This window comes from Haliaeetus leucocephalus, unplaced genomic scaffold (genome assembly GCF_000737465.1).
Source record: "Haliaeetus leucocephalus isolate CR32 unplaced genomic scaffold, Haliaeetus_leucocephalus-4.0 Scaffold944, whole genome shotgun sequence".
Taxonomy (NCBI): domain Eukaryota; kingdom Metazoa; phylum Chordata; class Aves; order Accipitriformes; family Accipitridae; genus Haliaeetus; species Haliaeetus leucocephalus.
In genome coordinates, this window is record NW_010973380.1 from 2,117,828 (window position 1) to 2,145,687 (window position 27,860).

General features: G+C 43.5%; 1 protein-coding gene across 1 annotated transcript in view; it reads right to left on the bottom strand.

Annotated features, from left to right (window-relative positions):
* The window catches only part of MTHFD1 (methylenetetrahydrofolate dehydrogenase (NADP+ dependent) 1, methenyltetrahydrofolate cyclohydrolase, formyltetrahydrofolate synthetase), a 41,350-nt gene extending 17,567 nt beyond the window's left edge, over window positions 1-23,783 (bottom strand). Inside the window, exons 1-15 of the mRNA XM_010584143.1 lie at window positions 23,743-23,783; window positions 16,117-16,201; window positions 13,719-13,778; window positions 12,956-13,009; window positions 12,448-12,584; window positions 12,224-12,324; window positions 11,761-11,897; window positions 10,460-10,571; window positions 5,836-5,963; window positions 5,077-5,174; window positions 4,202-4,375; window positions 3,545-3,681; window positions 3,208-3,254; window positions 1,009-1,116; window positions 849-923 (exon numbers count right to left, since the gene is read on the bottom strand). Of these exons, the coding sequence (XP_010582445.1) occupies window positions 849-923; window positions 1,009-1,116; window positions 3,208-3,254; window positions 3,545-3,681; window positions 4,202-4,375; window positions 5,077-5,174; window positions 5,836-5,963; window positions 10,460-10,571; window positions 11,761-11,897; window positions 12,224-12,324; window positions 12,448-12,584; window positions 12,956-13,009; window positions 13,719-13,778; window positions 16,117-16,201; window positions 23,743-23,783 (1,494 nt within the window). The remainder of the gene's footprint in view (window positions 1-848; window positions 924-1,008; window positions 1,117-3,207; window positions 3,255-3,544; window positions 3,682-4,201; window positions 4,376-5,076; window positions 5,175-5,835; window positions 5,964-10,459; window positions 10,572-11,760; window positions 11,898-12,223; window positions 12,325-12,447; window positions 12,585-12,955; window positions 13,010-13,718; window positions 13,779-16,116; window positions 16,202-23,742) is intronic.
* Window positions 23,784-27,860: the final 4,077 nt, after the last annotated feature.

Genomic DNA, 27,860 nt, shown 5'->3' on the forward strand with positions numbered 1-27,860 from the left:
AGCCAATTAATAAATCAGAGTTTTAGCTTCCTAAGTAGTCTGACTACTGCTCCTGACTTCCAAATGGGCAACTGATCCAGCGTGAACACTGTACAAACAGGACTGTACTTTGAATGAACTTAGCAGGCCCCAGACTGTCCTTCTAGCCAGAAGGTTCAAGCCCAGTGCAAAACTATTCCGCTGTTAATCCTCATTTTTGCAGAAGTCAGGGACACATGCTGGCCCACATTAATTTCTGAGGATCAGAGGAGCCTGTAGTCTGCCCAGGGATTGCCACTCAATGACAGGGCTACTCATCTAAGTGGGAATTCTTTTTTGGGGAGAGGAGGAGTGGGCAATGTAGGGGACAGGTATTTTTTTCTGTTTTTCCCTGCTTTCTTAATCTGGATAGGACAAAAAATTCTCTATGTTCTCTTTTTGCTGAACTTTATAAATTGCCTTTCTTTGTGCTGCATTATCTATATAGCTGTCACAAACGAACTATTCAACTCTAGCTGTAACCGGGTGTAAGGTACAGGGGCTGATTCTGGTCCTTTCTTAAAGTGCCTTGCAGACACTAAATTGACACTATTAATAAAGGGCACTAACCCCTTTGCCTCTTCCCACTGCATTACTCATACAGCATATGATAAAGAGTTACATCAATGACTCTTCCCCTTGGGGCTGCATCTCACTGTTTTCTGTGCTGTAGGAAGGGCTACCATACTTCTGCACACCTTATGTAAAAATTAAATGCCAGCAGAATGACCTAGAGGACAACAGGAGGGTTTCTGTAACTTAGCTCTGCCTACGTAAAGGATGAGTAAATGCAACAGAACCAGAAACCAATGCAAAACCAGTGAACTTACCTGTAATCTTCGGATCTGAATGCCCGAGAACTTCCTAACACCATTGACAGAAGGCACCAAACGGTCGTAGAGAGCCTTGCAGAATGAAACAGGTAGTTAATTAGCACTGCTGGCACACCTAAAACAACTTGGCCAAATACATCATAAGAAAGGATCGTACCTGGTCAGTCTGAGTTAGCTCATGGAATATACGTGTGTCGATAGCAGCAGCGACCAGGTTGTTGGCTGCAGTGATAGCATGGATGTCACCAGTGAGGTGAAGGTTAAACTAGAGGAGATAAAACATATCAGTTACCTCATCCTGCTGCAATTTTCATTTATTTCAATTCATCGTAGACAGATGGAAAGAAAAGTATTAATAGCAATGTTAAAGTGGGTGAGGGTGGAGGGGGAGAGATTGCTCAGTGCAGTATGTGGAAGAGAGGAAAGAATTTCTCTAAAACAGAAAAATGCCTCCCCCACATTTATGTCATTTTACAAACTTCCAGAACGAAGCTTCCAAATAAAAAGGTTTTTTTTTCCCCATGAGAAGAGTTCTCACAGGCTCCTTGACACCTGAGAAGACCATGGTATAGCACACCTGCATTGCTCCTCCTTCACCCTCCTTCTGACCCACTCTCATTATTTGCACAATAGGTTTCACACATCCATTAGCTAAAGCTGCTGCTGCTCCCACAAAGGTATCCGAGCTAAATTGAAACTAGCAACCTTGTGCAGTGCTAGCAGTAGAGCTGTGGTTGCACAGAGCTCTGCATAAGCTAACCACTCAAACACACGTTATCGTAGGCAGAACTTGTAGACCATGTACTACACAGTGACACTGCTAGTAGTTTTCTTGGTTCTATCTCATTAAAAGATAGTTTGAGTGGGTTTGTCTGCATGAGTTATCTGGCTGCATTGTAGCTATACTGACAAATGGCTTGGGATACATAGCTTACGTGAAAAACTTGCATTATGGCAGGGGAGTAAGAGGTGTGGTTTAAACAATCCTTTTCCTCTGCACCAGAGCCACAAAGGAGGAAGATGAAAAGGGGACATTAGAAAAGGTGATATGACAGAAGACCTTACAGTACCATTTCATTGAAGCCTTGCTACTGTGATCTTAAAAAAGACAGCTAAAGGCAGAATGCAGCTAGTCACACACTGATTATAAATCCTCATTAGTAAATGCTAATTGTTGTCTTATTCTACACACATGTGACAAGAAGCAATTATTACTACCTTGGTCCTGCAGTATGAGCTCAAAAGTTTTTCACTTGCTATCTTTTCCTAGGATGAAAGCTACATGCAGAAATATCAAATGATGTATCAAGGTCATTACTGTAACTAGTGACTCCACATACTTCAATTTTACAAGACACGCATCAATTAAAACACCCCCACAAAACTATGCGTATTTATACCATATGGGTCATACTTAAAGAATGTCCTTTCAGCCAGTTTGGTTCCAAGAGTGGGGCTGTTTCCCACTGCTGCACACAGTCAAGTATTTGGCTCCTCTTATTAATGCTCCCAAAGAGGAGGAGATTATTTTTCCTGTCACATCTGTCATTCACACGTGTTCTTGGCACCTGACTAAATCAATATTCTGCCTCCCTAACATTTTTATTTTTTACGGACTTGCTGCATCAATTGGAACAAACAGCCCTTTTGATCATTTCTGCTTTTCTTCCTAAAATTGCCCTGTGTCAATCTATAGTGCACAAGACAAAGGTAGAATTCTACAGGCAATTACTTTGAGAGTTGAGAGAAGCACGAGAGCACGTGCTACACGTGCATTTCAATTCCCTGCCCCCAGACACGGGATTTTACTTGTTGCCAAGTCACGTCAGAAATATGCTGCAGTGCCAGTCCCCCACAGGCTGAGGTCTTGGCATTACTGATTCCCAACTTCCCTTTTCCCGCTTCATGGTAGTGATCTAAAACACAAGTATACCAAAATAGCTCACAGAAAGAGCTGGTGACCACTGCTGCTGACAGAGCTACTTAATATGCTTCCAAAATATATTAAGTCATTATCATCTTTATTTCAGTGCTGGGAAAAAGAGGCACAGGATGTACTTTGCTCAAAGGTATACAGCAATTCAAGGCAGAGAAGGAGAGGGAACAGAGGAACTGGGAATTCCCAGTTCTATGAAGTTCCCTGACCATGCAGGCACCCTTCTGAAACAACCAAAGACTTAAACAAAAAAAACCCAACCAACCAACCAAAAAAAAGCTTTGCTGAAATCAAGCATCCAGTTCTTAGGAATGCTACATTGGGCTATAAATAAAAAAGATTTTCTAAGTTATCTGACTGCAGTATCTCTTCCAAGGTCTGTGAACCACATGTGCAATGAGGCTTTGTATAAAGAATTACCTCTTCCATGGGGATAACTTGACAATAGCCACCACCTGCAGCTCCACCTACAGAGAGACAATAATCAAATCATGCAAATAAAGGTCTCTCTAGCCCAGAGTAGTATTACATGTGTTTGCTTAATGGCTTTAAGAAGGCAGCTACTGTTGAGCAGCTTAGTTTAAATCCCAGCACAGCACTTGAAGACAACACTGAAAAACTTACCCAAGGTTTTTCTTTCTTAAAAGAAATGCAATTGTAACTGGGAATTATGTAAAACTACAATGCAGCAGAATAAAACCTCTGAATGCCATCTTTCCCCATTTAGTCCAACTGCAACCAACAGAACAGCTCATACCTTTTATACCAAAGGTTGGCCCCTGAGAAGGCTGCCGAACACAGGCAAAGACATTCTGGTGAAGGTGGGCTCCTAAGGCTTGAACAAGACCAACAGTGGTGGTGCTCTTCCCCTCTCCCAGGGGAGTAGGAGTTATCCTTCAGTGAAAAAGCAGAATAGACACAAATTAAACCCTTCTAGTGGGTGAGATTCAAAATACAGGGATAAAACAGTCACCCAGTGATTGCAGTTAGTATCAATTCAAATTCTGGATTGGGTCAGACTTCACCTAATCTTCATCAGTTTGAAACTGGAATGAGATCGGCAAATCAGCACATAATTGCCAAAAAACTTCATCTGAAACAACTTGCTAGTTACTGTGGAAGGCAAGCTACTAGACTAGAACTTTGACTACAGTCCAGTCTGCCCTTCATAACCCTGACCTGCAGACTGCAGCAATTCATCTCCTAGAGAGAAATGTTAAACTACATTCCCACTATTTGCCACAAGAGATAAATCTATTTCCCAAACCACTAGATCTTCAGTGTAATTTACTAAAACCCAGAGCACCCCATGCAGCCACCTTACCAAAAGACAAGACAACGACAAGCCATGCTAATAAAATTTTTTTTCACCTTGACATCATGTAAGTGATACCTCAGTTAAAGAAGTACCTACCCAGTAACAACAATGTATTTGCCATCTGGCTGGTTCTTCAGCCGTTTCAGAGCTGACAGATGAACCTTGGCTTTAGTTTGGCCGTAGAGCTCCACCTCATCAGGGAGCAGGCCAACTTCTTTTGCAACTTGATCAATGGGCTTGAGTATGCAAGACTGCGATATTTCAATATCACTTAAAGAAAGAGAGCAAGATCAATTTATAAGCCAAAGACTTCTCACAAATTCCCCACTTCTGGATGGCATAAACTACAAACATCTAATCTATATTTTAAAAAGGGAAGCTTTAACCCCTCCTAGTTAACTGAATCAATCCCACCAATATTGGCTACATTAGAATAGACACATCCTCAGAGCTGCTGTTTTTTTTTAAAAAAAAAACCAACAAAAAAACCTGCACCAACTGTTCCCCTGCTCCTCCTACCCCAAGAATGCCTTTTTGTAGGCAATGTGTTATGCACCCTTATGATATTTTGTGTATTTTCAACTGCTCCTTGGGGACTTGACACCAACAACTCCTACTTCAATATGCTAGGTTTTTGCCACGTCACTTAAAATTTTCCAAAATACAAGTGTCTCACTATTTGCTGAATCAGCAACTATCTAGCTGGCCTAAAGAACCTGTGGAAGTCCATGTTTATGCCTTAATAGTATCAGGATGACTGAAGCCTACACTTCAACATATGTCACAGCACCACTGTAGGTTAGCTCTGCTCCCTTAGGAAGGCCTCACAGTGCTTTCTCTCTACTTCTCTCCAAACTTCAATGCCAGCTACAGTCTACGTACATGGATGCCCCGTATTACGCAAAGATTAGGAACAGAAGTGAATACTATACTGCATGAATGCTGCCAGAGGCTTCATTTGAAATCATTACCTTGGAACAGGCGTCTTTAGGATAAGCTGGTTATATTGGATGTTCCATTTTCCAGGCTGGAACTTCTCCAGAAAACGCTGTGCGCTCTCTACTGTGCTCTAAAATGAGAACGAGAAAGCATTATAGCAACCACCACTGTATGAACCATGCTGGTTAACAAAGAGACTCAGAAAGGTTTTCCCTTCCCATCTGTCTCAGTTGGGGATTAACACAAACTGCTTTGACTAAAGCATTTGCTAACAATCCAAAATGAGACTCTGCTCGTAGTTCTCTTAAAAGAAAAAAAAAAAACCACCCTATCCATCTACCTATCTATCTTCCAGCATGCTGTATTTTTGGAGGTATTCTGCGCCAGCAGGATTTCTTAAGCAAAGCAGGAAACAGAGGGAGCTGGCTTATACTGTTACTCTCCTCCTTTTTACCCAATCACCCTACAGATAGTTTTAGAATTACAGCAAAGCACTGTAAGACAAGCCCGTTTCTCACCGTTTTGAGAGAGCACACTCAAAAAAACCAAACAAACCAACACCCCCAAAACCCAACCAAAAAACCTCTGTCCTAACAGTTCCTTAAGGTCCATCATCTTCCTCAGTTAACTGAATCCAAATTGTTTAGACTAGAAGTTGGAAGTCCTAACTAGATCTCTGTAAGAGCAAGAAGGAAGCACCAGTTGCTTTGGTAGCATGCTGACGGTCAGCAGAACATACCCCAAAGGCAAATGTAGAGGAGATGACCAGCAGCCTCAGTCTGCCCACGTACCTGCATTAACATGGCCACAGTCATAGGCCCAACGCCACCAGGAACTGGGGTGATATAGGAAGCTCTTTCCTTTGCTGTACTGTATGCCACATCTCCTACAACTCTTTTTCCACTGGCCTTTGTGCTGTCTGGGGATTTACAGAAAAAGTAAGTTACACATCACATTTCACCAAAACAACAGAGGCAGCAGCAGCGATTGAAGCTGAAGTCTTTTCCCTCATTGGGGTAAACAAAACAGAAGCTGAATACCCAGGAAACTGTAAAGAAGGATAAAAAGTTAAAACAACATCACAAGATGAAGCTGTTATCATCATACTTCACTCAGAGAGTGCCAACAGCTCATGCAACATATCTTCCCATTAAGTGCCATTTGTCCTCAGCCAGATAGATCTCCCTTTTCTTGAGGGTGCAAGTATTTGCTCAGTGGGTGGCGCATGGCCTACAGGACAGTGTAAAGATGACTCCAAAACAAAGGCGGGGGGACCAAAGCACAGACTAAGTCTTACATCTTTGCAATAATAAAACACAAATGGGACATACAATAAAGAAGTCACCTGAACCATCCTGTCACCGCTCCCGCTGTAGTGCTCTGAAGGATTAGTACAGCTTCCAATTTGAAGGAGATACAGACCAATGGTCTAGAAGTAGTGAGAGAAGAAACATGGCTGACTTGTTCCAAAAACCCAGGTTTACACTTGCTCTGTTCCATTTTGGAGGACATCTAGGCCTTACTATTGAATAAAATCACCTGCCTTTACAGAAACTGAGGACAGATAATGCTGAGCTTTTCAATTACTCATTGCCATTCTAATGATGGGCCAGTAAATACTGCAGTTCACAGAGATCAGAGGCTTGACAAAACAAACCTCACAGGTGGCTTAAGAGAGCTCCAGTAGAATAAGCCCCTTTCTCTCTGGCAAAAAAAAAAAAAAGCTGTATGCTGCTGCACTACATGACCTGACAATTCAGAAGCAGATACAGCACTTTTTACCAGTGGTGACCTTTAAGTTCAGCCATAAGGAGAGAAAAAGACAAAAGGTATTAGTAAACTAGCACAGTCATCTAAGGACCTTGCTGATTACAGACACAGCATATCCAAAAAAAGAAAATTTAAGTTTCTACTGGAGTGGCAGATTCTCATTTCAGATATAAGGACTCTAGGGGAACTTTTAAGCAGTGTGAAAAACCTGAAGATAGCAAAAGCAGCTCCTGCCAACACTAATTTTTAGCTGCATTGTTACTGACAATTAGCAGCTTGGATGTTTTGCTGTGTTTGTGTTTTAAGCAACACTTTTGCTCCCTAAAGTTCAAAGCCTGAACAACATCACAGTTGTTTAACAGTGTTTCTACAGCCACTGTCAGCTTTGCTGCCTGAACTGTAGACCAATCTGACCTTCCAGCCTAAGGACCAGTTTAATTAAGGTTGCAAAAGGCAAATAACAATATTTTCTTCCAAGGATGCCAAGCAGGCTTACCAGCCACCCTGGCCAGGAAGACTCCAGGCCCAAGAATGAAGAAAACAAGTGATGAATTAGGCACTCCAAACACAAACAGCTAACCTGTTACACAGACACAGTGATGAGCACAAACCAAACAAACCCCCAGTCCCTGCATCTGCACCTCACACCAAGCACTGCTGAGCACAACTGAGGAGCTATTCAATTACCTTTAAAATATTCTTTTGAAGGAAAGCTCACATACAACACTTTCTACCTCTCCCCATAATTTCACCTTCTCAATATTCATCAACCCACTCTTAAAAAAAAAAAACAACCAAACCACAAACTAGTTACAGAGAGAATCAGTGACACTATAACCATTCCCAGTGCCTGTGTTTTCTTTGGTCCAGCAGGTACCCAGCTGGAACACGTGAGAGAGAGCACCCAAGGACTTTGAGATCAAAGAAGTGAAGGACATGCCTACACATATGGAATGAACAGGTATGATGATCTCCATCTATCTCCAGAGACAGCTGCATGAGGGATGGCCTCAGTGCAGATTCTGGACCGGAGCTAATTCACAGTCCTACTTGTGCCAGACAAGGCCTGGGAATATCCACATGACTTCCAAGCAAATTTGCGCCAATGTACATGCAACTGTAACATATTTCTGGTGGATATATGACTACAAACACACAAGACCATACATGACCCTCATCTGTAAAACATGAGGCCACCTGCCTGCAGTCTGCTTCTTTTTCTGGACACCACTGGGAAAGATGTTTCATGAGGGATCCAACACAATCCGATCTTATAGGCCTGTGATGCCAACTTGATTCCCAGTACATAAAGATACAAACAGAACATCAAGTCAAGGCTTTCTACATCTTTCTAGCTCCTCTGGTGTCTGAAGAGCATAGCACCAAGATCCACAGAGGCTGATCCTCCTTTGCTGCTCTCATATCCCACTGTTCAAGGTTCCCTATTGGATAGGGCTGCAAAATCCCATAGCAGAGGAGGACTTTGAACAGGGTTGCTTCCTCCATCAGGACTCAGAGAGGGACACTCCAGAGACTATGCCATCTCTGGGAGTATCCTCTGTCTGCACTGCTCTCCCTTCCTGTAGCAGAGCAATTTCTACAGGCCTGGAATAAGGCCTTCAGAATATCTGCTGAACTAGCCCTCCAGCTGCAGCAGTGGGGAGAGAAAGACAAATACAATCCAGTTTGGAAAGGGAATAAGACACACTTGTCTGCTCTCATAGAGGTTTCAGGAGATCCTCTCTTCCTCTCTACTTGGAGACCTGGAAGAAATTCTGTTCAGCTGTAGTACACATGAGGACAAAGCCATATGTGCATAAACTGCCTATTCTAGCCTCCAAACTGGCAGCCTTGGGAGTATACAGGCTGCCCTCCATTCAAAAGCCCAACAGCTGCATTTGCATGGCACTACATGGCTATAACTTTTTTTAACTCCAACTTGGCAAGCCTGCATGAAGTTAATGTCCTGATATGTCAAATCATATTGGGATTTGCCCATACAGGGCACCCTGACTTGCAAAGTGTAGGCATATCCAGAGATTGCCATGTCCCCCAGCTGCAACTCACATCTACACCTAGGAGGCACCTAGCTGGGTGCACTTACAGCTATGGTAGGATGTATGGCAACTGTGCTATTTCTCTCTCTGTCACATTCAAAGCACCATCACAGCAGCAATATTCTATCTGTACAGTGATGTAGCTGGAGAGGCTAGGAAACTAGCTGCCATTCTTTCTGTAGCATTGCAATTCCTACAATTCTGGCACTGATTTCCCAAAAGATTCATCTGAAAACTTTTTTGCAACCTATCAGAAGGGAAGAAAGAGGCAGGAAAACTCAGCAGCTTCAGAAAACCACAGAAAAAAAAAGGCTGTGGCATCCATCATTTTGAAATCTGACAACTGCCATGGTACTCTATCAAGCACTGATTAGCAAGTCTCACAACGCCATTAAGCGTATTGCCATGCAACATTGACTAGGCTGGGTGTACAAGAAGCTCAGATCTCAGGGCACTGCCCAAGGCAGACTAATTGCAGAGAAACAGGGATGTGTCCTCAGAGATGCTATTCACATCAACCCTGAAAAAAAGGTCATAACCATCATATGTCAGAAACACAATGGTAGTTTTATTTGCAACATGTTTGTGGGGGAGCCTCCAAACCATTCTGCTTCATGCAAATCAGCAGTGACCTTGTGGGTTTTGGCAAATTGCCCAAGTTTGGGTAGCTTGGCACAAATACATCAAGCAACAAACAGCAACAGCAGATGACTTTTTAATTTTAATTAGACAAAGGACTAATGTTTTTAAATGCAACTCAATGTCATCTTTGAGGAACAAGACTGCTGAACAGAAATTTCTTTACATTCCATTAAATAATGGCAACAAAATGACTGATTAATTATGAAAACTACCTTTTAAAAGCCTTGTGGGCGTAGCACAGAGATAGTTGGATGGTGACTAATTTTCCATATCATTCAATATCTGTAATTTGGATTTTAAATTAGATGAAAACAGAAGTTGCCAGACTGTCTGTTCCTCCTTTACAAGGAATGTGTAGCTAAGTGAAATGCTACCCTAAAATCCTTTTGTTAAAGCACTTCATTTTATGCCAGAGCCACTGTCACCAATACTCCTGCAGAAGCTGCTTTGTTTCAAGACAACAGCCATTCAAGCCTAAGAAGTTAATGTTGCAGTTCAACAAATCCACAACTACTTTAAGGGACTGCTTGCCATTTATGTATTTCAAACAGAACAGCTTAGTCAGATCTAACTGCAAAGCAATGACAGCAAAGCTGTGCGCTTATAAGTGACAACAGCAGCAAGACTTCACTATGTAGTTAGGGCAAATTACATGGATATTCTGTTGTAATATTTCCTAGGCCTCTTCTTTAATCTAGTAATCATCAGCCTCATTGAAGGCAGAAACAAAACTGCCACTGATCTGCTTTGGGACATTACTTCAGACCAACCGTTTTTTTTATTCTGGCATCTTCAGAGGTTGTCATCATTACCCAAGACAGACTTTAAAGAGGAAGAAGTCCACATCCACTAGAAGCACCAAGGAAACAGTATCCATGTTCTTACTTAGCAACTGCATTTATATACAAATAAACACATCCCCACTCTTTATACATTACCCACGCACCTGGCACATGGTTAATTCCACAGTCTATTACGACTGCACCAGGTTTGATCCATTCACCTTTTACCATTTCAGCTTTACCAGCTGCAACCACCAGGATATCAGCTTTACCAACCTACAAAAACAAAACCAAATAAACACCTCTGTATCACACCGGCAGTGGAAGAACGCAGGAGCTGCTTCAGCAGCAACTTAGATCAGCTTCAACTGCAGTGAAACTGTGTGCTCACCCATTGCCATCGGAGGGATGGAAGGGTGTCAGCAATTAAAGGTAGCTAGCAGTTCCTTGGCAGGGATAAATCCCTGCAGCCAGAAATTATAGCTTATTTTCACACTCCTACCCTGAACTATTGCTAGTCAACACTTCACAACCTCCTTTGAACTTCTCCATGATTCCCAAGTAGATCATACAGACTACTTTTAGATAAAATTAAAGCCTTTGCATATTCTTATCTTCCTCCCTTCAAATATCCCTGCATATTCAGCTGCTCTTTTCAATGCTAGAAATATACCCAGCACTCATCAGACAGCAGCCAAGAACAACCCCTGCACAGAAGTCTAAGCGGCACTTCACTTGTGGCAGCACTGTCTTGCGGTTTTTATGTCCAGGACTGTGTAACATGCAACTCCAGGGAAAGCTGATTGTAATTCAGCACTAATATTCATTCACACAGCACTCAGTAAATTTGACAGATCTGGTCACAAAGCTGGTGCTAGAGACTCTGACTAAAGCTTCTCATCAGTTCTTGCACTGCTTCATTCATGTCTGCTTAGGAAGCTGCTATCCCTTGGAATTTTTTCTTTTAATCTTCAAGGGAGATAAACTATTTTTAAGATTTCATTAAGAATTAGCACTTCAATTGTTAATAAACCTAATGACAGTCTTATTGAACAGTAACTCAATGCCATGAAGCATTGCCGTGTTTCTGATCTTCTCTGTGAGTTATATTCAAATACACCTACCCCCTTTTCAGCTTTAATACTTGCGTACAGAGCCTGGCAGTGTTGATTGCTCTACAAAATCGAAGTAGGTGGCAGCACAGCAACACGCTATTCCTGTCACTCTCACTGCTAAAGAGAAAATGGTACCAACTCCCAGTCACAGAAAATAGACTGAAAAAAACAACTGGAGAAAACATTTGGCCTAGCATTTCCCAGCCATTAAAGCAAAAGACCACCTGGCCTTTTTGGAAAAAAACAAAAACATATACTGTCTTGCAGGCCACTACATAAAGATTAGGAAGGGATGATTAAATTCTCAGCACTTGCCCAAAGAAAAAAAAAAATAATAATTTTGTCCTTACCTCCTCAGCCAGCGTCGAGGTCTTTGAATGGCAAACGGTTACCGTTGCATGATTCCAGAGCAGCAAGTCATGCATGGGAGCACCAACGATCTTACTGCGACCAATCACTACAGCTCTTTTCCCTGCAACCTGGATGCCTGCATCACAAAGTTAGGAGAAAGTAAAAATAGGTCATTGTGCATCCTAGTACGAATTAACTCAAATGGGTCTGGAGTCTTTTGGTCAGTTTAAGTCTAGTCTGGCTACTATTTTTCTTCTGGGCTGTGTGTGATAGGAAACTGGAGCTGGGAGGGAGGAAGGAAGGACCATTTTAAAACTAGTTCTTTTACTATCTGAAAAGGCAGAGATGAAATGTGGCATCTCAAAAAAAGTTTCAATGTGAAGCACAGCCTTGCAATGTGCATAATTTCTCCTCTTATTGAAGACTACTGCAGTAATGAATAATGGATGGCAACCTCCTTACCTGTCTGCCTGATAAGTTCCATGCATCCTTTTGGTGTACAGGGAATAAAGCAGTCTCCAAGGTCACCTCTAGAGAGTTTCCCAGCATTGATGCTACTTAGGCTGTATTTTGAAAGAATAAAGGCCAAGTAAGACTCTCAGCCTCATGATCACCATTCCAAAGAAAAAAAAAAAAGTTTCTTTCTGGAGTAGCTGTCATGCTCTCCAGGGGTGAAGTCAGTTTACCCATCTACATCCTTCTCAGGTGCAACAGCATTGGTTATTTTTTCTGTATTGATGGGTTTATCAGAGTCAAGTGGCAGCTGCACTATAAAGCCATGAACAGCAGGGTCTCCATTCAAAGAGGCAATGCACTTGAGGACCTACAACAAGTAAAGACCAAAAACCTAATGGCCGTTAAACTGAAATATGACTGATGCAAAGGAAAAAGCACAATCCTATCTGGATTAGCAGACACACAGAGTATGTTTAGTTTTTCCACCCAAGAGTATAAATGACTCACATTTTTTATTTTTAGAAAGATACCTGTTAAAGTCTCTAAATTTTACATTGTAGTGGTTTAGTTTTCTTTTAAAAAATAAAATAATCTCAGCAGGTTCCAGGTTTTTTTTCATGAGTTAAAATTTATGGACAAGCAGTCTTTTTTTATAAGATGAGAGGGCAAATATAAGTTCACCTCTTGAGCTCAAAACCAAAATTATGTATTTTTTTCATTATTGGCTGTATTACTTACATCAGCTTCTGTTGCTGTGTTTGGCAGTTTTATGTGATTGGCACTGATCCCAATCTGCAAATGAGAATACCAACAAATGATCTGATTTCTGAATTGATCTGGCTATTCTCTCAGTCCAGCCCAGCCACAGCTACATTCTGTCACATTTCCCAGGTCTATCTCCTGTTCCTGTGGCTACAGTCCTATTATTTGGAAATACCATCAATGAAAGAGAAGAAAAAAGCTGAGTGCTTCGCTTGCTTAGATTGGTCCGGTCCATACTTCAGCTGTCCTATTCACCTTCTGACATGAACAAGGTCATCTGGGCTTGACAGCATACTGCCTTGAAATGCCAGCAGAGAAGATGCCAGCTATCACCTAGGGAAACAGGGACTCATCTACGTTCTCGGCCCTGCTGTAGCATGCAGCGTACCACTCAGTGACAGATGCAAGGGAACTGCAGGTACAAGACATTCAGGGAAGGTAAGTGCATGGCCACAGAAAGGAAAGACAGAGCATCAGCACTTCAGACACACATAATCTAGGAGATGATCACACAAAAAGTGGCACCAACCCCCACTGTTGTTACAGGAGTACCCCACTTGGCTAAGTGTCAGGTTACACACCTATACCACTTCCTTATAACAAGGAATTCAGGCCAACATTGGTTTCTCCAATAAGAGCAAAGCTTAGACAAAACTATTTGATTTGCATCTGTTTTTTCATACTCAGATTTGACCTACTGTAGGAGGATAAAAAGAAATATTAAGAGTTTGGGCATTACCTCAGCAGCAGCCTTCAGCTTCATATTAATGTAGAGGTTTGAATCATCCCGATTTCCAACCTAAGGTTGAAAAGACAGTTGAGTCACGCTGCAGTGTAGAAACCCAGTCACCAGCTGAGATGGGCTTAACCCTTAGCTTCCTTGGCTTCCTTTGAGCTACACCAAGGAGACAGGTATTCTTGAATAACTGTAAAACACACTGATAGAGGCTATAAGTAGCTGGAGTTAACAGGAAGTGTCCTTTCAAGTAAGAGGCAGCTAAAGACAAGTTGTCTGATCTCCTGCATAAACACTATTTACACCTGTTGAAAATAGAAACACAGTGGTCTCCAAAACAGAAAATACTGCCTGCTATCTCATCTGAGAAAGTCAAACCTCTAGCTAATTAACATGATCAGCAGGTGCCGATAACATCCAATTATCTGATTAAGGCTTTCAGAAAAGTTGGACCTCTTTGATACCCAGGAATCTTAATTTTATGCACATATGTATGCCCTGATGGAGAGATTTCTTCCACTGCTGTTTTGTACCTTGAGAATTTTCCTGCCAAAAAAACCCCCAGCAAAACAAGAACAAAGCAGTGCACAGAGAAAGCAGCAAGTGGAACAAACGCCTGTAGTTTTTGGCAGTACTGGGTGACTACGGTACAATTGTATTTCAGAAGATTACCTGCAACATCCAGTATGTTCTGTTAAAGGTAATACTCCTTGTAACCTTAAGAAAATAAGGGACAAGTAAGGAAAAGCTGATAAGCACCCTGTTCCCTGGTACTTGGGAGCTATCCCTGGTTCTCACCAGAATACAGGCTGCAGGGGTGACTGCATTACCTGATCACCCAGCACACATTAGTTCTTCTTTCCAAGGGTTAGACAAAGGGGCTGTCTCCCCTTTAAAGTCTGCTGGGTTTAGGAAAAGGTATACCTCATACAGGGCAGAAAAGAAGAAAGAGAGCAGGCATCAGATGTCAGCAAACAGACAACATATATTCTGCAAAAGAGGACATTACTGACTACAAGACAAAAAATAAAGATTAACTAATTACTCTTTGAGCTCAGAGGACACCAGATACCTCCCAAGAAAAGAGCACATGTTGTGTGGGGTGCTACATATCAGAAACAGCTAATTGTCCTAACTTAACTGAAAAATAGACAGCTGAGCATATCAGTATTAGGAGAATTCCAAGCCCAGACCATTTGCTGGTTTACAAAAGTGTCAGAGAGCCAAAGAGCAAACAGGTTGTAAAGGACTCTGAGACAACCCAGGATTGAAGAGAACACAGGCCAACCAAGAAAAAATTCCAATAACACTAGAAGACAGCAGTTTTTGAAGACAGTTTACAAGGTCAGCAGTTCAGCAGCTTCCATCAAAGTATTCCTTACTAGATTTTAAATAAAACACCTTCCTCCTTCCTTCTAAACACCTGAAGACAAGTCTTCTGTAGAGATAATCTTCTTAAAGCTAATGGAAAAGAAAACCAGAAAAAACCAAACCACAAACAAATTTGTTCCTGGCATTGAAGAGGAGCATGGTCTTTGTATACTATAGTGGTCTCAGCACTGGAATCCAGAGATGAGAATTGCTCTTCAGGAGCCCAAAATACTGAATAAGAACAGAAGCCACTTCTGTAAGCAGCCACGTTCAGTCCATCAATCCTTTGTGGCCACACAGTTCCTTCCTGCTACACGACACTTGCTACTGCTAGTCACCTTCTGATCCAAGCACAAAGAGTTTCCATTTTTTACAGCTGCAAGGAAAGAAACCCCACCACTTTAATTCTGCCAAATACAGGCCAAAACCCTGTACTTATGAGTCCTTTTCTCCTCCCCAAGAGTTTCTGTGTAGACTCTAGCACTTACTCACACTTCTGACAGACATCAAATTTAGCAATGGGATTTTCTTCCATTCCCTGCACTCAAAGTGTTCTTGGTCAAAGGTGTTTTCGGTTGCTTTTTTTGTTTTTTTACCCTTGCCTCTCCACATTCTGACATAACAGCAGACCAAATCCCTTAATAAACACCCCATTTCAAAGATTTCTGGTACAAATACATATCTGAAAGCTGACAGGCTTTGGGCTCACACAAATGCAGAGACTTGGAATACAGTCTACAAGCACTGCTTCCTCTTAAAAGGCAAGAAGCCTGTTCACCATTTCACAATCATAACGCTCAGAGAACTGCAAGGGTCTGATGAAAGAAAAAAAAAAAAAAGAATCAACCCCAAAATGTTTCTGTGCCTAGGTACTTGGGGAAAAGACATCACAGAACTGTGTTACCATCTCACAGGGAACTCTGCTATTCTGTGCCTTATAACATGTTACCATTTGCACATCGATCAGCTGTGTACTTACCACTGCAAAGCAATACAGATTTTCTATAGTTGTCATTAAAGAAAACAATACCTGCAAAATTGCAAGTCCTGGTCTGAATCCCGGAAATTTCTCTTTCATCTCAACAACTTGCTGCTTCAGTCTCTCTCTCACTTCTCTGAAGATGGAAAAAAAACCAACAAAGTAGAAGTTAACCAAGGGCCTGAATTCTCATACAGTGATAAGTCAGGAGTTGAAAAGATGACAGATGGGCAGACTGGCAAGCACATACTTATGCCTGGAGTACACAGGTCCCAGCAATCTCCAGATAAGATTAATGTCCATAAATCACTAAGACACTTTGGAAGTTTCATTCAAACTTTTTCTTTTTTTAAAGTCCACTTTGTGCTTCTTTACCCTCCTCCTCACAGTCTCATAAGATACAAGGGTAAAAAAAAAAGTACAAAATATGGCATGGAAACTCCTCGGATTTCAAATTCCCTACTCAAAAGCAAAGCCTCTTTCCACATATGCCATACCAAATCTACCTGTCTTCCACAGGCACCAGTCAATACGGTCACACATGCTGTCTTGGTAAAGGATAATGTACCTACAATGGTAAAACCCTGGAAAATTGCTAAACAAACAGGAGGTACCCAAAGATATACCCCTTCTACAGTTGGTCATTACTACATGCTTCTATTTCCTGCCTGCTTGGCCTAACCCAGGCTGGGTAGGCTGCAGTCCTAACTCACCTTCCTGCCTCCAGTCTGCTTCTGTGCTTGCCAACACGCATGCAAGAAAATGCCCCCAGTCCCAGATTCCAAACAAGGCAAAGATTTCTCCACGGGAGCAGGAAGGAGAATGGGAGGTGGACAGAGGTGAAGCAGTGAGGAAAATTAGCTAAACCCTGGTACACAGCTCAGATCAACTAACTCTTCAGTGAAGACAACTTTAAGGATACAATTATTAAAACAAATCTTTGAAACAGAGGCATGACAGGATTCACTTATTAGTTAATCTAGCCCAGTTGTGAACTCATATTGAGTTTACTATGCAATGTTTTAGAGATAACGAGTAGCCATCACTGATAAATTAGCCACAGACAGCTCAAAAGCCAGTCACCGCCCTCCCCAGCCTTGCAACCCTCTCTAATTTCTCCATCACTGTCTGGCCTCACATGCATGATCCTTCACCAGGGAAGGTGGTGAGGAAGAGGTCCTGGTGGCAGGCCCAACATACTCTTTCAAATTTGAAATTCTGCCAAAAGCCTGGGTGCAGCCCCAGCACCACTGCTCTGTCTCCTCACCAGAGGCATTTGGGATTCAGAGAGAAGAACTGGCCATTCATGCCCATCTGATGGGCATCTTCCCTCCACGGAAGGAGGCTGTGGCACTTCACTGCACATGTAGGAGATACTCAAGAGGCAAAAGCCAGGTAAGCAAACCTCACAGGACACTAGAGGCTTGACAGGTCTGTCCTCCTCCATGTGATCTCCAGCCTGTGTCCCACCCACTATTCTCAAAGAGATGAGAAGATGCTACTATCACGTTTAGCAAATCTGCCCTGCTCCAAATGCCTTACCGTTTAAAACACAGATGGTCTCCTTGTGGTCTCCTTGTGCTCCTCTACCCTCAAATCAGTATCACAAGGTCTGCTACTTCCCGAGTGGAACCAGACTTCCCAAGACTGGAGGAGATGCTGTTGGTGCCAGTTCATTAAAAATTCAAACAGCAAGTGTATGAGGACAGAGTAAGTAGCTGATGCCAGCTGGGAGGCTGCAATTCCTGCCATATAGGGAAATTGCAGGATGACAGATAGCCGGTGAAGCCAACTCTACCCTGCAAATATGAGCTCCAAATCAGAAATGCCAGAGGCAAGAAGAAAGGGAAATGGAAGCAGCACATGGCTCTGCTGCAACTCAGCAGCTCTGATCCCAGAGGACAGTTGTAGCTGGCCCAGCCAGAAGCAGCCCTGAGGCTGTTCTAAGTCCCATCTTGGGGAATCACACAGCCTGCTGCTCCATCCCGAATCATGCATCTCTCCTGGTGCCCCCTGAATCACATGGTCAGAGCTCTGCTGCACCTGAAGAGCAGGTTCAGAGTATTTATAGGTGTTTGCATCTGGCCAAGCTGTTCAAAGTCTCTTAACAAGCTTCGGTTAAATAACTTGTTTGCAATTTTACTTAAGAAATAGTAGTTCCTAGGCTTCCTTTAGCTATTACCTCTGTAAAAGACTTGACACAAAGTCTGGCCTGCTATGACACTGTTTTCTGGACTCATCAGCCTTGTCCTAGCAATTCTTCATGCTGAAGTGACAGAAGTTCATCTGCTGCATAGCAAAATCACCAACTGCCTCTCCTTTCGCTCCAGCTGTAAGCCCCTAGAGAAGGCACCAAACCTACTGCTGCAGACACAACAGGCCCTGAGCTCACGAGCAGCCCGTAACAACACAGTGATCTCAAGAAGCGTCACCACTGTGCACGACCTCTGAGCGGGTGCTGCAGGCCAGCTCTTTGAGGGAGCTATTTCTGAGAACAGCCTCCAGTGTTCCGGTAAGAAAAGCACAGCACTGGTTTGTGGCTAGCAAAAAAAAGAAATGCAAACAAACGTATCATAATTTATGATGCGGTAAAGCCCTCCGAAGGGACAGTGAACTGGAAAGGGTCTCAGCTCTGGGTTCTAATTTTAATCCAGTCTTCTCAGTGGAGGAGAAACAGGCCCACCCAAGGGTCTAGTTTTCCTCTGTGAGGCAGGGCTGTGGCGTGCTTTCACCCCCAGCAGCCATGACTGTTCACATATTACGATGCTGTCATTTTCTGTAATTAGGCGCTAGCTCACTTCCCCTTCAGTTACTGAAGAAAGGTAGCATGCACAAACACATAAAGTGGTGCTGCCAGAGCTGATTTGCTTTAGGAGCCTTGAATCAAGAAATCACTTCTTAGACAGCCACCTAGTGTTATGTACCACTGCTCTCTAGTTACCACAAAAGCCACAGGTGCAAAGGTCTGAGAGAAAAGTAAGGAAAAAAAATATTCCTTGTTTTATCTCTGCAGACTTAAAAATACAAAATAATCTTTGAAGCTAGCAGCTATTTAGTGATACAGTTTGCAAAATTCTATTGTGGACTTCAGGTCTTCACAAAGATAAAAGTTCATGTTGATAAATTAACAACATTTTTATTTGCCGTATGAAAACACTTTGAAGTCTTCAAACATAAATTTGCAATTGTCCATGGCTGTTCCTCCAAAAGCCTCCCCTCTGACGCTAAGATCCCTCCTGTGCCCACATGCTCTTCCACAAACAAACTCATACTGCAAACAAGGGTCCAGGGTCCACACAGGTTAAGGACAGCACATGGCTCTAAGCACACAGTGCAAAAGCCACCTCCAAACATTAAAAAAAAACAACTGCTAGCCTTTCTTTCTCTAGACTGCAACAGTGGCTGAATTTAAATTAAGTGAATTTCCCAGAACAGCAGAGGACAAACCACACTCCTCCAGCTCTGTTGTAAATGGAGAGAGATGCACAGCTCCCATGCTAGTGCCTCCTCAGGCAGACCCCACCACTACCCCTATGTGATTATATACACGCAACGGCTGGGGTGGCTGTGGTGCGAGCATACACGTCACCATACTGAAGATGACTTCAGGCTGTGTTTCTGTCCCTTCTCTGGGTAATAGGGCCCTGGGCCTATGTGACTATTGCCAAATGTATGAACTGGCAAACACCTCCTTCAGAGACAATGATGCTCTAGAAGAGGTCTGCCCCCAAAGAGGAGGGTTTGGCCTCACTGCCTGGATCACAGATTTCCCAAAAGTTTCAGAAACCTGCAACAGAAGTGCTCTTGCTGCAGCCCTCCAGAAATGGCTCATGGTCCTCCCCAGGTCCTGCACCATCTTGGTCAGGGCTGTGGTCCCTGTAGCCATTCCTCCTTAGAGCATGCAGCACTGCCACTGCTCACTTTCTGTTGCCCGCATGAGAAGAAAAGAAACGAAACTGGAGAAGGGGAAGCTTGTCTCTCCACACTGCAAACCTCCCCGGCACCATGTCCTAGCTAGCAGGACAACTGCTTTATCTTCAAATACTGTGAAGAGGCTACAAGCAAGCATGCCACAGAACATCCTACTGGCACCCCAAAGAAGAGACAGAAAGGAGTCTCTCCTGGGGAGAGTCACAGGTTGGCTGTCCCAATGGAGTGGCACTGGAATGGGAACTGCCTTGGTAAAGTCTATCTGAATGCTGCTGGTAATTTGACTGATGGTTCCAGTTGATGGAAGACACTGTTTAGAGAACAGAGCTGGAATCTGTTCGTAAGTCTCCTGCCATACCACTGCACGATCCTGGCACACTGTCATTATCTCATAGGGGAATTACTTGCTTCTTTCTACCACTTCCACACTTCCATAGTTTTTAACCACTCTTTCAGTTGTGTCAGCTCAAATGCTTGTCCGAGGACTCTTGAGGCCAGATAAATACATGAAGATACTTTTGCTTTTTTATAGGCTTTTTTGTCATGTCCAGAATGCTAGTCCAATGAGGGCCACAAAATGGCTGAGCTGAAGAAGCAATCATTGTAGGGGATGGGATAGGCAGCATTTGAGGAACATCTCAAATGTGGCTGGCTGCCAACAGAATAAGAGAGTTTAAGTTTCACATAAAGCTGAGTCTTTAAAATTTACACAGAAGAGTTTCCCCCAAACATTAATTAAAATACCACGAACTGTCATGACCAGCTTCCCATGCTGCAACATCAGTCACACCAATCAGGTCTGCATCCCAAAACCGATAACACATACAACACCCAACTATCAGGTGATTTAATCAGAGGAAAATGTAAGAGAAACAGATAAGGACTCAATCCACCTCTGTGGGGCTGCAAGCACTCCAGACAATACTCTAGGCTACATCTACAATGGTCTGTATTCACAAATACAGATATTGAGATTTTCTTCCTTCCACAAAGGGGACATGGCAACCCCCTACAGGTTCTTTCCCTTAGGACTCCCCCTTTCCATGTAACCTGGTGCTGATGCACACAGATGACAGCACTGTGGCCCTGCTGTCCACCAGACAATGTTTTCTCCTAGCCTGTAACCTCTTTGGAGCAGAGTCCCATTTTTTTAATTCTGTGTCTGTACAGCACCTAACACAAGGGGTTCTTGCTCATATTTGGGCCTGCTTGGTGGTGCTGAGCAGTACTGGACCACTGAGTTCACTTTCTAGGTGTGAGCTAGCTTTATCTCCTCATCAAGTTTTCCTTATTTGTAGAGACAAGGAAGTTCTCTCTCAAAGTATTTATTCTCTGTACATGTTTCACAAAAATAAGAATGCCACTATCTACCTGATTTTTGTTTAAATAACTGACATGACTCTGAATTAGGTATTTTTTTCACCTCCCTTTGGCAAAGGGGTGCTTGGTGGCAGGAGAAGTTCACAAAACTTAGGAGTTTTGATTTAAAACACTCACAGAAACTCAGAATCATGTAGCTGTAATACTACTTGATTGATTCACCTCACCTGTTAATATTTGACTTACAAACAGTTTTCTCAATTAAAGGATAAAATAAGAAAAAAAGCCCCCTGAAAGACAGTAACTGAAATACTGCAATTGAGTCAAGTCAGAAACTCTCCCTTTCTGCAACAGGCAATTCAGTTGAAAATTCCTAGAAAAAAACACATGCCTATCACTGCTTCTGCTGCCAGACTCTTGGCCTGGGGGCAGACTCTAGACAAGGAGAATCCTCTGGACCAGCACTTCTCTAGAGGATCTGGAAGAAAGGGACAGGTATCTGCAGGGCAGAGAGCCCATTTCCTTCTACCTCCTTCAAGTACTCTGCTAGGAAAAATCAGAACTATGTAAGGCCCATTCCTGGAGAGCACACGATGGGTTTGCTATACTGGACATAAATACAGCAGAAATAAACCAACTGAAGGAGGGCAGCTGTACAGCTGCAATTACGTTTCCATTTCATGTTGTCTTCGGGTCAAGATTTGAGGCCTTTGAAAAATGGGTTTCAGCCAAACATCTTGGAGATGTGCTGGAAACCAAGTAATCCTTTCTCCTGTATGTGTCTATTAAAAGCTTATGCGTCTTCCCAGGTATTTGCACAACATCACAAAGGTCCTCATCTCTGAAAACAGCTGCCGATGTAATACAGAAAACAGAAACAAAAAAAAAAGCCACCACTGTATCTATAAACTGAAAGAAAGAAACAAAATATGCACTGCAAAGGAACCTCGAATTTTTAAGGTGAATGCTCAGAATTCCTCCTAAACACATTCACTGTACTCAAGCTAGCATCCTTTGAGATTTCTAGTCACTCTAAAATTGCAATAAACATATAGCTTGAAAGGATCTACTACGCCTTAGGGGCACTTTCTATGCCAGAAAAAGGAAGCCTTGCAGTAGGCAGATGACCACGTACCACCAGCACTACATATATGGCATGCAGAGTGCGCTGGCTTCAAGACTGCCAAAAGCATAAGGTGTAGTGAAGCACACGAGACTGCAATACCTAAGTGGTACCGGCCCAAAAATTACCAGGTAAAAAATATGCGAGGAGCCTTTCGTCATGGATATTGAAATTCAAGACACATTAGGCCTACTTCTCAGACAGAAATGCTCCACTGTCGTTGGCTGTAGATGCGTCATATGCAGCAATACATAACATCGGGTCTAACAACTTTTCAGAGATTTCTTAGGACCATTTCAAATTTACACTTTCTGTCCAAATCCCCTGGTTATAGAGAGAAGGTACAGAACGAACCTACCTAACCAAACCCCATTTGCACGGAGTATCACAACAAAGCATTACCCTTTGCTAAACACTGCATTTTCCTAGGGTTAGTGACATTTGTTTAGCTTTCTTGCCAGATGTGTATGTACAGTAGAAGTAGGAAAAATAAGCAAACTAAAAAGATACAATGCAGGGTCACCTATACTCAGGGCTTGCCAGCTGAGTAAAAGCTGAAAAGCAGAAGGAAGCCTTTTCTTTTAGGGTCTGACAAACCTTTCAAAGAGCTGGACTCCTGTGAGCATTCATCATGACATTATCCAATACATGGATTAATTTATTTTGCTTTAAAAAGGGATGACCAATGCCTGTACAGTATGAACACAGAGACCGTACCCAAAGCACAGACAGGTTCCCGACTCCTGCTCATAAAGCATCCCAAGAGCACCGCATAAATACACAAAAACTGTAAGTCAGCTGGCCACTTCACACCTGCCTGGGCGCTCATCTCAGCGCAAAGATGCTGAGCGAGCAATCGCAAGCCGCTCTGCAGGGCTGATGCTGGACGCGGCCACCGAGACCCAAAGCAGATGCACCGCTGGGTTTCTGGGGGGCAATGCAGCCACGACAGCACTTTAGGTTCTCCTGAAGAGCTTTAATACCACCTTCATTTAACAACTCTTCCCAGTCAGGAAGACGTAAGGTTTGAATGCAACGTAGCGGAAAAGCTTTAGGGTGTCTTCAAACCTGCTTCGTCCCGGCAGACCCAGAGCAAAGGCCACCACAGCCCCATTCTCCCGGCCAGCAGGGCTCGGTCCCCCGGGGCACCCCCCAGCCCGCCAGCCGCACCGGTTTCGTTCCCGACCGCGGCTCCCCACAGACTTTCCCCGCCCGAGGGAAACCCCCGCGCTGCGCTCCACAGCGCCGGGCGCTCGGCGGGAAGGAAGAGCGGGCGGGCGAGCAGCCCGCCCCGGGTTACGTACGCGGAGACTATCTTGCCGCTGAGGATCTCGGCGGGCGCCATGGCGAGGGCGGGGAGGCAGCGGCCGAGCGCGGCAGCGACTCCCAAAGCGTCTGCGGGACGGGTTGCCCCCACAGCTGCCCCACTCCGCGCCTCACGTGCCCCCAAACTTTCGGCGGCCGCCGGCCCCACCGCGCAAGCGCTGCTCCCCGCCCCGCCCCGGAGGAGGAAGGAGAAGGGGCACCGATGGGCGGCCGTCGGCTCCCCTGACGGTGGCGGCCTGGGGGCGGCGGGCGCGGTGACCCCTGCCCTGCCCCTCCCGCCGCCGTGAGGCGCCCGGAGTCCGCCCGGCGCTGAGGGGAGCGGGACTGAGCGGCGCTGCGAAATGGCCGCCGAAAGGTCGCTGGCAGGGGCGCGGCTGCCGGCCCCGGCCCTTCCCGGCGCCCCGCTCTGCGGAGAAGGGGCCTGGGCGGCAGGGTGGGCTGCAGGCACCGGGAGGGAAGGGCGAAAGCTGCCCTCGGAGCTGGGGGCTGAGGGGGTGCGCGGCGGTGGGACGCTGCCCGCGCTCCTGGTGGTGGGCTCTGCACAGCGAATTACTAGCTGTGTCTCTAAGAAAATTGCAAATCAGTATAAGAATAATCTCTGTGTTGCATGTCCTGGGGTCGTGCTGTGATACTCCTCAGTCGTTACGCAAAGAGTGGTTTTTGTTCTTTAGGATTTCAATGCATTTGTCCAGCTTAAAGCCACCAAACCAGTGGCTCGCCAGTGTATAAAGAGGGCAATGAAGAAGAGGGTGGGACTGTGGCCTAATGTTCATAGGAGTTGGCAGGAGTGAGGAACAGGTTCCTAACAGTCGCCTTCAAGGGGTATACTTGAAGCAGGTAATCCAGTTAGGACTGTTGAAGGTGTAGATTCCTGTCAGGCAGCTGCTCAGATCCATGCAGTCCTCTGTGTGTGCTGTTACTTATGTGAACAAGAGCTTTCCTTACTCCACAGGCCAGCGCAGATGTTTCAGGACCTTGCAGAGAAAGTCAGCTTTCAGTGGTTTTCTTACATACAGCAAGTAAGTGATGTGTCCGGCCAGCGCTGGAGATGGGAAAAGCAGTTAAATGTCGCCGAGGCAGACGTGCTCAGGGAAGATAATGCCATGACCCAGAGAAGTTAAGGAACTCATCAGTTTTTCCTGCTGATATCTAGCACGTGGTTAGAGAACAGGTCCACAATTCAATAAAGCGATGATAAAAAGATCAGGGACAGGGAACTTGCAAATAGGGGTTGATGATGGGGTGGACCCCCAGCGTTAGGTTGCTGTTGGGGAGTAGTAGCACATTCCTGTGCCTGTGGTAAAGCAGACCTCGTACTGTTTTGGGATCTAGCCACGTCTGCCACGTGTGGTAGCAGTGCAGCAAAGAAACAGGATAACACCACTGCAAATTAACAATCTATGGAGAATAGGGGTTGGATGCTACAACAGCAGTGTTCCCACTGAGAATCTGAGACTTAAAAGGCCTGTGTGAAGTGCTTTCACGTAGATTTTTGCTTTACATAGAATGCAGAAGTTTGGAAAAAGAAAGTGCCTGTTCTAAAGAGTTTGCTAAGAAAGCATTCAATCCTGCTAGTCCGTAATGTAATCAGCTCACAAAGGGATTTGGGGAACTGTCAGATTTTGAGAAGGGAGAAGTCTAGGCCTTGCAGCTTCTGCCTAGGGCACAAAACTATGAGGAAGGAAATACGTGGGCCCTTCTGTTTCAGAAGCCTTAAGGTTGCTTCTCTGGTGTGCTAGGAGGGCAGTATAAACAATACATAGTTTGAAACTTCCCTGAGGATAACGCTTTTCTTTGTGTTTCCTTTCATAGCCTAACAAGCATCGCCTTTTCTGCTTTTTCTACTCAGAGGAGAGCTTCCTACCTCAAATGGTTAAACCACCTTAAGTTAACAACATGTTGTAATTGTAGGATTAAAGGTCAGAAATTTCTCTTTAAAAGTGACTTGGAAAAGAGGGAAAACTCTGCATTTTGGGGCTTTTATATGCTAAATAAAAAAAAAAAGCTAGAAAGAACTTCTTTTTCTCTTCTTTCATTATGTGTTCCTTGTATTTCCTGGAATGTTCCAACAGGCAGTTGCAGTATTATACAATCAAAACTAAGATTATTCAATTAACTGAGAGAAGGGATTTTTCCAGGCTGCTTAAAATTCTGTGTCTTGTTTGTTACTTCTGTTGCCTTTATCTGAGGCCTGAATGAACTCTTGGGGGAAAAAAACCCAAACTGCGTTTTAAAAAAAATGCAAAAGATGGACTCCTTCAGTTAAAGACAGGGTAAACTCTTCAGAAACAGCTTTTGTCAAAAAAAGATTTGACATGAGATGATAATGTAAAAATACCAGGCAGTAAAAGAAAAAGAAGAATGTCACCTTCTTTAAAAATATTCAGATGACCTTATTTGCAGAGTGAGCAGAAGAAGCTAGTGCCATCAGGAGCTGTGGATTCCTACCCACAGTTGCTAACTTCCACGATTTGTATGTGTATGTGAGCATTAACGTCACTTGCTGCTTCTCGTAATGCCCCAGCTCCTGAAAAAAAGATGTCTCATGATGACAGATAAAACATTGAAAATGACCTGAATTTATTGTAGAGTCTAAAAAATAGGAAAGGAAATAAAAATAATTCCAAACAACTTCTTCTATTATCTCATTATTTTTGAGCCAGATTCTCTTTTTTTGGGAGGGACAGACTCATGAATTTTAAATGTTTATGCCAGAAAATCAGACTAGCTAACCTTGTTTTATCATAGCAGGAAGTTCTTTTGTATTTCTAACTTGTCTCGTGGCAGTCAAGTCCTAAAGCTGAGATTGTTCCTCAGAAGTTGTGTGTGTCATGCCTTTATGTAAGAACATGTTCTTTAACACTTACTGTTAATTGTCACCCTGAGGTCAAAATACTGGAAATGGGGTGGAAAAGGAACAGAAAAGGGATTATGTGATGAGAAATGGCTGAACAGACCCTTTTGCTTGGTTCATATCAGAGCCAAATCCAGCCCCGAAACGCAGTAAAAAAGTTAAAGCTTCTATTCACATACAGAAAATCTCGGAGAAACACAGTGGCAAAGGAGACAAACATTGTGAAAATGTTTACAAAGTTGACAGCAATGATCAATGTTTTATGCTTTCAGTACAATTCTTTTCTCCATATTAATGCAAAAGAATGAGAGAAAAACTAATGCCATGGTAATAGACAGTTCTGAGCATAGTCCGTTTTGTACCAAAGCAGACTTATTTTCTAATGGCTGTTAGGATGAAGGATAAAAACAGTTCCTTCCAGATAGGCTGAAGCCTCAGAGTAAGAGAGACCTCTCTGCTCTGAGTGTTGCCCCAGAACAGTTGTTCTGCCTCACTCACCTCCCTGCCAGGCATCCCTGGGTTTGATTTGGCAACTCCCACAGTTTGATTGTTTACCTTTGCATCCACCCCCTCTTACCCAACATGTCAAAAGTCATGGAGGTTGCTCTTCAAAAAAAGCCATGAAGGCTGTAAAATGCATGCCAGAAAGACTTTCAGTGTTACTGATGAACTAACAGCTATGCTTCTGATGGCACAGGGCCCCAGAAGCTGTGATTTGTTTTGAGAAACTGACCCTGAATCAGCAAACTAAGGAAGAACATTAGGCTTTGCTTCACCTATTAAGTGGGACAGTTAGGATAGCACATTGTCTCCAGTAAAGGAGGAGGAACAGAAAAGTTAGATTAGCTTCATAAACCTTGGTCAGAAAAGAGATTTTGAGAAATCCCATTTGCAGGAGCACACCAGAAAAACAGTATTAGACTTTGATTCTTCAAATGCTTACAGGGAACCTTTCCTGCTTAGAGATGCACCACTGAACAAAGTACGATTGGTTAAATGAGTGATGTTACTCTAGAATGTACCTTATCAACCATGATGGAGAACACAACTTTGTAATGGGACAACAGTAACACATTTAAATACCTGCTGTTGGTCAACTCTCCCTTTGATCAGAAGATGACTGAACTTTGACATAAGGCTTGAGATTGACCTCAATGTACATGCTTTGAAATAGCCTTTATAGCTAAGCTGTGTTAATGTGATAGATAGCACAAGCTAACATTTGTTCCATCATAAAGTGTT